The sequence below is a fragment of the Hippocampus comes genome, unplaced genomic scaffold (assembly GCF_001891065.2).
Source record: "Hippocampus comes isolate QL1 unplaced genomic scaffold, H_comes_QL1_v1.1 scaffold48, whole genome shotgun sequence".
Lineage (NCBI taxonomy): Eukaryota > Metazoa > Chordata > Actinopteri > Syngnathiformes > Syngnathidae > Hippocampus > Hippocampus comes.
Window position 1 is genome coordinate 857568 of NW_017808403.1, and position 10756 is coordinate 868323.

Sequence of the window (10756 nt, forward strand, 5' to 3'; positions counted from 1 at the left end):
TACTCCATCGACTCCAAGTAGGGAGTTTGGAAGGGGGCGGGGGTGGGGGAGGGGCGGCATTGCATTTCCTCTCTTTTGTCAAGAAAGTGAGATGAAGAAGGGAAGTGCAAGAGTTACCAGCCTGCATTTCTTAACCCAGTGACCAGCTACATATCCAAAGCAGCTACATGTGCCCCCCGCCCCCCCCACGCCCACTCCCGACGCAACTATTTTTGTGAAACTAGGCTATACACATCCTACAGTGTCGTCCGGCCACACAAAGTCACACGGTGTGTCAAGACGAGCAGTCGTGCACTCTTCCGGACGACGTCTCCCTTCTGCACGCGCGCTTTCGACGCCGGCGAGAGGGCGGACGGCGCATTCGTCGCAGCGCGCGACCTACGAGCTGTCCTCCACACAAGCGCGCACCGCCGCAGCACATCTGGGGAGGTTCCTGCCCGTACGCTTCACATTCACGACTCACAAAATCGGGCGTTGGGGTGAGATTTTAGCAGCCAGAGTTCAAATGTGAAGGTGATTTCCCTCCCCGCCCATCCTGAATTTTAGCCCAAGATCCCAAACTTTTTGCAAGCAGTGCGAAAAACTGGCTTGGAGTCGCTTCGCTCTCAGGCGCCGGAAAAACACACCCTGTACGCAGTGCTTATTCGAATAGTCACGATAAGAGCATCAAGTTCTAGAACTACGACACACGACGGCGAAACAGCAGAGAACAAAGGTGGGAGGAAGGAGGTGCTGAGAGGTCACGTGAACGATGGCCACACCCCTTCACTCCCCAGTCCTATCCTCGAAAAAGAATCCTTTTGGCCTGCTATGGTTTGTGACCGCTGCCGTCTCGTTGCTTCTTGCCACCGCCGCCGTAGAAGCTGGGGTTGGCCACCAGCGGGTGCGGCGCCGCGCCCACGTAGGGCCCCGCGCCGGCCGCGTAGTTGAAGATGGCCGGCAGAAAGGGCAGAGGCTCCACCTTGTCCGCGCCAGGCGCCACCATGTTGAGCGCCACGGGAAGCGCCGCCATGTTGTACGGGTAGGCCAGAAGCTGGGACCCGTAGAGGAGCTGGTACGGGTCCGGATAGAAGGGCAGCTTGGCCAAGTCGGCGCCATTTGGGACCATCATCTTTCCCAGCGGGCCGAAGGGAAGCGCGCCGGTCGGGTAGGAGGACACAAGCACGTTGTCTTGCTGCTTCTTTGCCGGCCGATAGTTGTCCGGCGCGATCAGGGGAAGGGGGTAATCCTGGTGAGGGTAGCACGCCGGCGCCGGCTCCGCGTGCTGCGCGTCCCTGGAAGTCTCCCGGCGCTCGGGCTCAGGCGGTTTCGGCGGCCGCGGCAGGAGGAGAGCGTGGGCGGAGGGCCGCTCCCCCCCGCCGGGCGACGTGAGCCGGTCCAGTTCTTGGGCCTGCTGGCTGGCCGCGGCTAAGAGTGCGGGGCGGCAGGGGGACTTCGCGGTGTGTCTGCGCAACGGGGGGCCGTTTGTACCGGTCTGAGACTGGCAGGGGATGCGCTGGGGGGACGGCACGGGACTCAAAGGCTCCTCTTTAGGAACTAACAGGGCCGTTTGGTCCGCCGGGGTCTGTTCAGGTTGCCTCGTGCGCTGGACCGCCTCCGCGTCTTTCCCTCGGTCTTTGTCCTTCCCCCTGTCTCGGCGCTTCTCCAGCTCCCGCTTTCGTAGCGTTTGCCTCTCCATCTCTCTCTCTCGAGCGAGTATGGACGACATGGTCAGGTCTTGTGCTTCACTGGGAGACGTACTGCGGGATCGGGACTGGACTTGGAGATCTTGGACCGAGGGGGGGGGTCCCTTGAAGCCGGTGTGCGCAAACATAGCGCTGCGGGCCTGCCTCTCTCTGTCCATAATGACCCCGTCTCGCGTCACGAATCCCCGACCGGAGCCGTGAACGGTTGCCATGGAAACAGGGGGAGCAGCCGCGGTTATTCTGGTCTGCGGCGCCTCGGGCACATCGGAGGAGGCGTTCGGGGCCGCCATGCTGTGCGCGGGGTTCGCCAGCCTGTCTAAGCTGCGTTTGCCCGGGGTGCGGTAGTCCAAACATTCGGGCCGGTTCATGACCAGCACGCTCTGGAGAGTAGGGGGCGTGGCCGGGGCGAGGCGCGCTTTGGCGGGCGTAAGGTTCACCGGGCTCTCGTTCATCTTTGGGCCGCTCTTGCCCTCGGGTTTCGGGTCCGCGCGCTCGGCCGCTTCCGGCCCGTCGGCGGTTACGGCTTGCCGGCGCCGGGTCGTCGGTTCGCCGCAGCGGTCCGGTGACGATGAAGGCTCGGCGCTTTTCGGGGGGTCGGCGGTCGAATAGCTGATGACCGAGACAACTTGGCCTTTGGGAGGGAGCGCGTCTCCGCTGGCGGCCGCGGCTTCGGGCGGCGGAACGTCCTCTTCCTTTTCCCTCCCCGGAGAAGTGCCGAATTCGTGACGACGGATGTGCCGGCTGAGCGCAGAGGACGTCTTGCAGACCTTGTGACATTGCGGGCAGGTGTGGCGTGACAAGGCTCTCCTGCTCAGCCGAGCGGGACTGGAATGGCTCGAGTCCACTTGAAGCTCCTTTTCGGGTTTGGGCGCGTCGGCTTGTTCGGCGAGCGGCGTTTTCTGAAGGGCCGAGGACGTGTCGGCGGGCTTGGGGTGCTGGATTCTCTGGTGGTCCTCCAACTTGTCCCTGGAAGGGAACGCGGCTCTGCAGAAGAGGCACACGAACTCCAGAAGATGACTCAGTTCGTGCTGGTCCCGCTTGCTGGAGCTGGAGAACCAGCAGCCGCAGGTGGCGCACTCGGCCACGTTTCCGGTGGTCCAAGGCCGCCTTTTCAGTCCCGAAGGAGCGACGGCGGTGGCGAGGGGAGGCTTGGGGGATGGCGGCGAAGCGGCGGCGAGCTCCGCGCGGCCGTCCTTGGCTGGTTTCGCGTCTCTTCCGCATCCCTGCTCGTCAGCCCCCGACGGCTTTCCGCCCTCCTCCTCGTCGTCGTGTGAAGTGCCGCCGCGCTTTTTCAGCCTTTCCGCTCTCCTCTTCAGCCGCAGAGCGCGCTTAAACTTGAGCTTTCGCTGCCAGCTTTTGAACCTCTGCAGGTGGGCCTGGGCCTTTTTCTTGGGCTTGTAGGAGTAGTAGGGTCGCCAGAGATTGTCCTCCGTGTCGTGGTCGCTCTCCTGCTCGCGCACCTTTCGGCGAAAGTCGTACTCCCTCAACTCGTCGGAGGAGTTGCCCGCGCTCTGCCCCGCCTGCTCCTTGCTCGCCCCTCCCGCGTCGGCCTCCCGCCCCCGGCTAGCCCGCCGGTGGATGTGGCGCTTGCGCGGATGATGGGCGGCCTTCCCCGAAGACGCCGGGCCTTTCTTGGCTTTGGGGGGGGAGCGGCTTTTGTCTCTCCTGAGGTCCGTCTCGGAGATGCTCCGCTTGACGATGGCCTCCTCGCCGATGCGTACGGTGATCTGGCACAGCGGGCCCGTCTCTTTGACCGGCGAGCTCACCGACGGCGACGACGGCTCGGACCTTGATGGGTCGTTCTTGCCGTGGGACTTTCCGGACTTCAAACGTGGCCCGCAGCCAGACTGCGTATCCCGCGTCGCCGCTTCCGAGTTGTCTCGGGACCTCTTCCTGTGGCCGTCCGCGCAATCCCGCGGCCTCTTGCACGACCTCGAGCCGCCCTTGTGGGAGTGCTGACCGACGTTGACGTCGGGGAGCTCGTTTTGCTCGCTTCCAGGGGCGACCTGCTTGCTGTGCACGATGACGGAGGACGACACGGCGGTTCCGTGAACGATGACCGAGGGCTTCGGGTGACCGTATGTGATCACGGAAGGCGTGCTCGAGGAGTCCGCGGCTCTGGCAGCTCTGTGGCTTTTGGTTTTGCAGCTACCGGACGTTTTGGAGCAGCCCGGGACCAGCTCCGACCCGTGGGCCTCGCCGTCGTGTTTCCGAGGTCGGGCCGGGTCCGTTCTTCGGGGGAAGCCGTCGCCGTCGTCCGCGGCCGGGACGTGACCGGAAAAGCGATCGGGGTCGGGCTTGACGCTCTGAGGACGGGCCCCGCCGATGAAACTTTGCAAGTCCGCGGGTCCCAGAGCGCAGCCCAGTCCGGGCAGGGGGTGGGGAGGGGCTTCGGCCGGTGACATCAGCAGCGCATCGTGCAAAGAATCGCTGTAAGTCTTGTACGGTCTTTTCTGAGAGCGCATGGGAAGGAGGCGGTAGAGCTTGAGGGCGTTGGCCTTCTGCTTGTAGCCGCCGTTGGCCGTCTTCTCGCTGGAGATGAGACTGGGATTGATGCCGTGGATGGCCTTCTGGTGAGTTTTGAGATTGTAGTAGGTGGCGAAAGCATCCCAGCAGAAAATGCACTGGTAGCGCCGCTCCCCCGTGTGCCACACCTCGTGTTTTGTGCGGTACTCGGCCAGGGCGAAGACCTTGTCGCAGAAGTGGCACGGGTACCTGCGGCGCCACGAGTGCACGTTGGAGTGACGCTTCAGGCTGGACAGCGTCATGTAGGAGCGCTCGCACACGGAGCAGAAGTAAATGACGTTGCCGTCCACCACCTTCACAAAATGGCTCTGGTCGCCGGCCGGCAGCTCGGCGGCCGACGCGTCGTCGTCGCCGCCTTTCATCTCCGGCCTCGGCTCGCCCGCGTCCGTTCGCCCTTCCCCCGCTCGCACCTCGCCCTCCTCCAGCGGCTCCTCCTTCGGCCGCACGGCGAGAGACGGGCCCGGCCTGGGAGGCGGGCCCTGCGCTCCGCAGGAGGCCTCGTGAGAGTGCAGCCTCTTGCTGTGGATGAAGACTTTGCCGCAGAAGCGGCAGCCCAGGGCGCGGCTCCCGCGGTGCAGCCGCATGTGGACAGTGAGCGAGGCGGCTGAGCTGAAGAGCCGGCGGCACACCCCGCAAATCAGCTCAGGCTCGACGCTTTCGGCGGGGGAGTAGGAGGCGGCGCGGAGGGGCGCGCCGAGGCCCTCGGACGGAGGAGGAGGAAGAGGAGGAGGAGGAGGGGGTGGCACGCCCCGTCGTCTTCTCCTTTCGCTCCGCCTCCCCGCCTCCTCTCTGGTAGGCCGAGGCGCCCAGGCTGAAGAGGATCTGGGCCGTCTGCGAGGGCGAAGCCGTGCCGTTGACCAAGCACCGTCTCTCATCCCATCCGTCCCCGCTGCAAGAGCCCGCCAAAGAGGAGCCGGAAGAACCGCCGGGCGCCGACCTGGCAAAGTGCGTCTCCGGAGACACTTTGGAGCACTTGAGCGGCGGCGGGGATTTGATGTCCTTCCCGGCGATCAGCGCGTGAGCGGTCATTGGGGACGAGGAGGAGGAGGGTGACGAGGACGGCGAGCTGTCGTGCCTCGGGGGCTTAAAAGGTCTGTGCTTTATGTCCGTGGTGGAGTCCAGTTTCCAGAGAGAGCCCTCGTCGGAGCTTTTAGAAGAAGGCCGGCGTCTGTGCGGGGAAGAGGATGACGCGCTGTTACGGCAATAGCCGGATGACGTCAGCGAGGCCGGGAGGGGCCCGGCGCTCACCGGGAAGCTGAGGGTGATTTTTGCATTTCTCGGCCCGTCGGCCACGCTTTCCGGCCTGTCCTCCATCATCGCGTCCCCTCGGCCGCCGTGCCTTTTCCCCTTCATCCCCGGCCGACGGGTTTCCCGGCGAGCGTCCGGTTCGGCCCGGTTTGAGCCGGCGGCCGGCGGAAAGGCTTCGGCGCTTCCTCGAGTCGATGACAAGGGCGTCGGGCGCTGACTCTGCCGGCAAGGGGCGTCCTTGGCGACGCGATGTATGAGGGCGCAGGGCGGCGCGAAGCCGGAAGCGGGGTGTCGCTCACTCAGACGAGAGCGAATCAGGCCCGCGTGGAGGGGGTCCCACACCTTCACCCCGGACACCATGACCAGCACCCGAAATCTGAAAGGAGAAGAAAAACACAACAGGGGTCTTCAGCATTCGCCGCAAACACAAGCGCGTCCCCACAAACGCACTCACGACACTCCACTCGACCCAACAACGCCGATGAAGCCAAGGCGCGGATTGAACGTCCGAAAAATCTCACGGCACGCCGCCAAACAAAAATGTCACAAAAGACTTGGAAAATTTGAGCCATCTCAATGTGATTTTTTTTTTTGGGGGGGGGGGGAACACATGCATGGTGTTCAGTTGAACACAACAGTCGCAACAGTCGGATGGAGCGATGACTTGCACTTTTCGCCATCCACTGGAAGAGCCTCTCACTGTTCTATCACAGGCAAGTGTTCTTTCGTGCTCTGCGCAAAAAAAAAAAAAAAAAGATGAGGAACCTCAATCACGGCTTTGCTTGTCTCGGCGTTCCATCACTCCATATGCATGTAATCTACTTCCCACTCGTGGCCAAGGCTTGCACACAAGGAGCCGCAGTGTGCCCACCTGAATTCAAGGAAATAAATGTTGACAATCTGTTGAATTCTTCACCTTCCAAACTGGATGTTTTAGCCAATACAATGCTGCGGAGTGCTGTTGTTCCGATAGGATGCGAGCTGCTGGCAATCCTCTTTATGGGGAAAGGTCAAAGTACCACTGTCGATACGTTCGAGCTGGGTGAAGATGGAAAAAAGAAGAATCGCAAATATTCTGACCCAGATTGAAATTGCGATGAAATAAACCCCAGCGTGACCTGACTGCAAAACTTCGCACTTATTCAACGAGCAAAACGCCACTTTCAATGCACCCCATAAACGAGAGGTCGAAAAGCAATGAGTCACCGAGTCACGGCCGCGACACCCCTTTGAATCAAGACTCCATATCGATTCAGATGAATGACCCCGATGGCTCCTCAAAACAGGCGCGCTCTCTTTCCACTCCGGCCTCGTTGGACATTCCTGGCAGGGCTTCGTATCTGCTCGACAGGAATTTAACTCTTTCGTTGTGAGGGAGAGGAAAGATGAAAAGGGAGGGAGGGGCCGCTGCGTGCCAGTCGCACAGCAGCACTCGCACTTGGACTTCAACCCTAAGGAGATGATCCTTATGTCAAAATAAATATAGAAATAAGCAAATAATACAAGTTCTCGTTTGACCCCTTTTTACATTTTAAAAAGTTATTAAAAATTGCATCACATGTGAAGAACCGGTTTGCAAACGCATGACATTTATGCGATCCAAATAATGTGTTCACATAGCTTTGCTAACCAGTTTTCGAGGCGCAACAGGGACCACCCCCTCTTTCTCCAAAAAAAAAAAAAAAGAGGCCTCAAGCTCTTTCCTCTCCAAAGGACGACTCGTATCAGCGACGTACTGATGATCTGAGAGATGAGCGGCGATGCCCCAGGCGGGCACACCAGAAGGAGCAGCGCACCGGCCATTTCATTGATGCAGTGTCAGGCTGTGACCGGAGCGCTTCATGAAGCCCAAAGCTTCAAAAAGCGAGGGCGGAAAGCCATCAGACAACTAAATCCTCGGGTAGAAATATTTGGATAGAAACCGCTTGGAGTACAGTCATGGAGTATACGTGCAGGGTTACTTCCTGCCACCGCACGGCCGACGTTTGCCTTGCCGCCTTCCGCGAGCGGATAGAACGCGAAACGAGCTCTTTTGCATTTTTTCCCTCCGACCGCAGGCCCGGCCGGCTGATGCACGTGACGACGACGCCGCGCGGAGGAGCGCCGGGTGGGCCGACAACTTGCAACGAGTCTTAGTTAGGCTATGACTTATTCACGAGGGGCAATTTGTAAAAGTGCCGATTGGCACGCGGGGTTGGGGGGGGGGAGCCTGCGTAAGAGCGCAAATGACGCGAGGAGACAAAAATCCTCAGTCATGCTTTGCTGCCTGCGTTTTCAAGCGGCAAGGCGGCCAGGAAGGCAGGCCGCTGTAAAATTCCACAGGCAGCACTGAACAAGCAGAAACTAGGTCAGCACTGTTATTGCAGAGGAAGGCGCGAGAGGGAGAGAGACAGAGAGAGAGAGAGAGAGAGAGAGAGAGAGAGAGAGAGAGAGAGAGAGAGAGAGAGAGCGGACAGAGAAAGGCAGCGACAGAAAGGCTGTGCCGGGAATCACACTCCTTCCCTGCTCCCTCATCACCACAGAGCGCCGGCGTCGTCCATTCACGGCCTCGTCACTGTCGCATAATCACGATGGGGGCTGGGCGATGGAGGAAAAAAAGAATAGTCTGCATTATTTTTGACGGAGGCCGAAGCCGCGATGAACGAGCACGAACGACTGCTCACCGATTTGCAAAACGGAGCGTTGGCTCAGCTAATGGTACTGGAAGGAGCAGAAAAGAAGTCAGGAACAAAGCAAAAGCGGACGCTCGGACCATCGCAGCAATAAGAAGAAAAGCACGCAGAAACAAAATGTCATGAAAAAACTCGAAAGCACGCTCAGGCATGGCAAAAGAACCTTTCCGTCAACAACGGGGCCCATTTCAGGGTCGGCACCGACAAACGCGCCGCACCGTTCGGCAACTTCCGAGCGTATGCGATTAACCTTGACCCGCAAACGATTGTGCTGCGCGAGCAACGAGGGGGAGGGGCGAGTATCAGGAGCGGCCTTCTCTCAAGGTATCAGGGACTCGCCAATGCTGCCGGTAGCAGCCACCGATACTTTGAAGGCGCCCAAGTCCGACCCTGCTGGCGGACGCTCATACATGTCGGGAACGTCATTGGAATTGTTTCTATCACAGATACTTGTGTAAGCTGCACTCGAAACTTGGGTCTGAAACTGGACAGCGATTTGAAATGGCAGCGGCAAATCGGTGCCGTTGTCAAATGCAGCTTCTTTCATCCAAGGGAGATGGCGAAAGTCAAGCCTCTGCTTTTTTTTTTTTAAGAGCACTTGGAGATACAGTCCTTCATGCTCTTGTCACATCTCGGCCGGATGACTGGAACGCACTTGACTTGGGAGTCAGCCAATCCTCCATCAAGTGTCTCCAGTCGGTCCAGAATGCCGCCGCTCGCCTTTTGACAGGTACTCGTATAAAGAGGGAGCGCAACGCTCCTACTCTGGCATCCCTTCACTGGCTCCTTTTTTAGAGTTCCCACCTGACCTCTCGGAAGCTCCTACCCGGGTGCCTCCGGTCCGCGGACGGGACATTATTAGAGGCACCGAAAACTAAGCGGAGACTCTGATGGGATGCGGCCTTTTCTGTTGCCACGCCCTCTCTTTGGAATGAACGTTCTTGGCAAGCCCCCCTCGCCGCCCATCTTCCAAACTCGTCATTTAGATTCTCGGGCTTTGGACTCGGCATGAGACTTGATTTTGAGTTGGACCGTTCTTGCGCTTTCTACCGTCATCGTTATTCGTTTGTTGTTGCCTGGCCTCTTTTTGCGCCATGTACGGCACTTTGTGTACAGCGGTGGTTGTTTTCAAACGCTCGAGAAATACGCATTCGAAAGACTTGATTTGGACCAAAGACAAAGAGCGGGACGAGTCGAGAGGGCGGGTGTCCACTCGTGCACTTTTGTCCTCTGACTAGGACAAACACACACGCGTCATCCAATCGTGGAAAAGAATGCAGTGGAAGGACGCCGGTGTTCTTCTTCGCGTACTGAATTGCGAGGCCCAAAAGCCTTGGGTGATTTGGACTCGATGCTGAACTGGCGACACGCCGGAGAGGAAAGCCCTGACGGCGAGCACCCCGGTGGGTTGCGAGTGGGAGGACTCGGCGAGAGACGGCGCCCGGGCTCCAAATGTCAGCGTCTCATCTGGCGCCCGCGCCAGGAAAATGCCTGCCTGCCTGCCTGCCTGCGTGCGTGCGAGGCGAAGCGATGCGAGACGAAGCGACGCTGCCCTCCCCTTTGCAACCGCCGCCCCCTTTGGCTATCCCCCCCCTCCCACTCCTGTGACGCACGCTGGCGCCGTGCGAAGGCACAGCCTGCATGACGGCCGCGGCTGGCCGAGGCACAAGCACAAGAAAAGGTCTCCCCGTCCCTTGCCTCTTTTTCCGGCTGCACGTATTGACGTTCCAACCTTCCCTCGGTCATGCCGTCAAGCGGATATTAGAGCCCGACTGAAATGGATTTTGAGGCAAACGCCACCTCCCCTATTTGGCGGAAGAAAAACGCCGAGAACCGGTCAATCTCACTCAAACGACATATTTTTGGGTCCCTTTGTGCTTTCGATAAATAGATGGATTACACGGAGGACCTTTGACTCGTCAGTATTTGTTCAAATTTACACCAGAGAGAAAAAAAAAATCATCGTTTTTTTTTTTGTGTGTTTGTTTGTTCGGGGAGGAACGTTTGAATGTCATTTGTCTTCTGCTGTAATGTAACAATGTGGTGGGGGGGGGGGGACCACATCAGCAAAAATCGGCATCAAAGATTGGCTGATTTTTGCCAGTTTTTAAATGAGGTCTGATCGTCTGGGCCCCGGTGGATACGATTGCACACCTTTCTCTTTTTTTTTTTTTTAATTGGCCAAAAAATTTCAAGCGGCCTCGGAGCGACTTGATCTACGTATAATGTCGAGGCCGAGCGTGGCAGCCCAAGCGATACAGATTTCCTGGCATTTGACGATAAGTGATGAATCGGCCGATGAATTAAAACAACATCTGCTGAATTCTTTTAGGTCCTTGATTGAAAATGTAAATTACAGACAGAACATTTACTGCCCTGCAATACGTTGTCCTTGAGTATTTGTTGAACTTTACAACAGAGTAAAAAAAAAAAAATCTTTGAACGTTATTGTCTTCTGTTCTCATGTGTTTCAAAAACAACGACAAAAAACAACCAAATATTAGTTTGCCACTTTTAAAAGAGCGAATAGCTGATGAAATTGTCCGGCCGATTAATCATGGCGTGTCTTGACATACAAGCGGTGTCGACATACTGAGTTGATCGCGGCGGGGCCTGGCGTCCGAC

At 58.5% G+C, this 10756-nt stretch overlaps 1 protein-coding gene across 1 annotated transcript; it reads right to left on the reverse strand.

Annotated features, from left to right (window-relative positions):
* Positions 1-2: 2 nt before the first annotated feature.
* zbtb4 (zinc finger and BTB domain containing 4) lies at positions 3-9877 on the reverse strand. The gene is made up of 3 exons (XM_019858208.1): positions 9864-9877; positions 5149-5835; positions 3-5042 (listed from the first exon to the last, which is right to left on the reverse strand). Exons 1-3 carry the CDS (start codon positions 9875-9877, stop codon positions 809-811), a joined length of 4935 nt encoding a protein of 1644 aa, XP_019713767.1. The 3' UTR covers positions 3-808.
* Between the last annotated feature and the right edge of the window lie 879 nt (positions 9878-10756).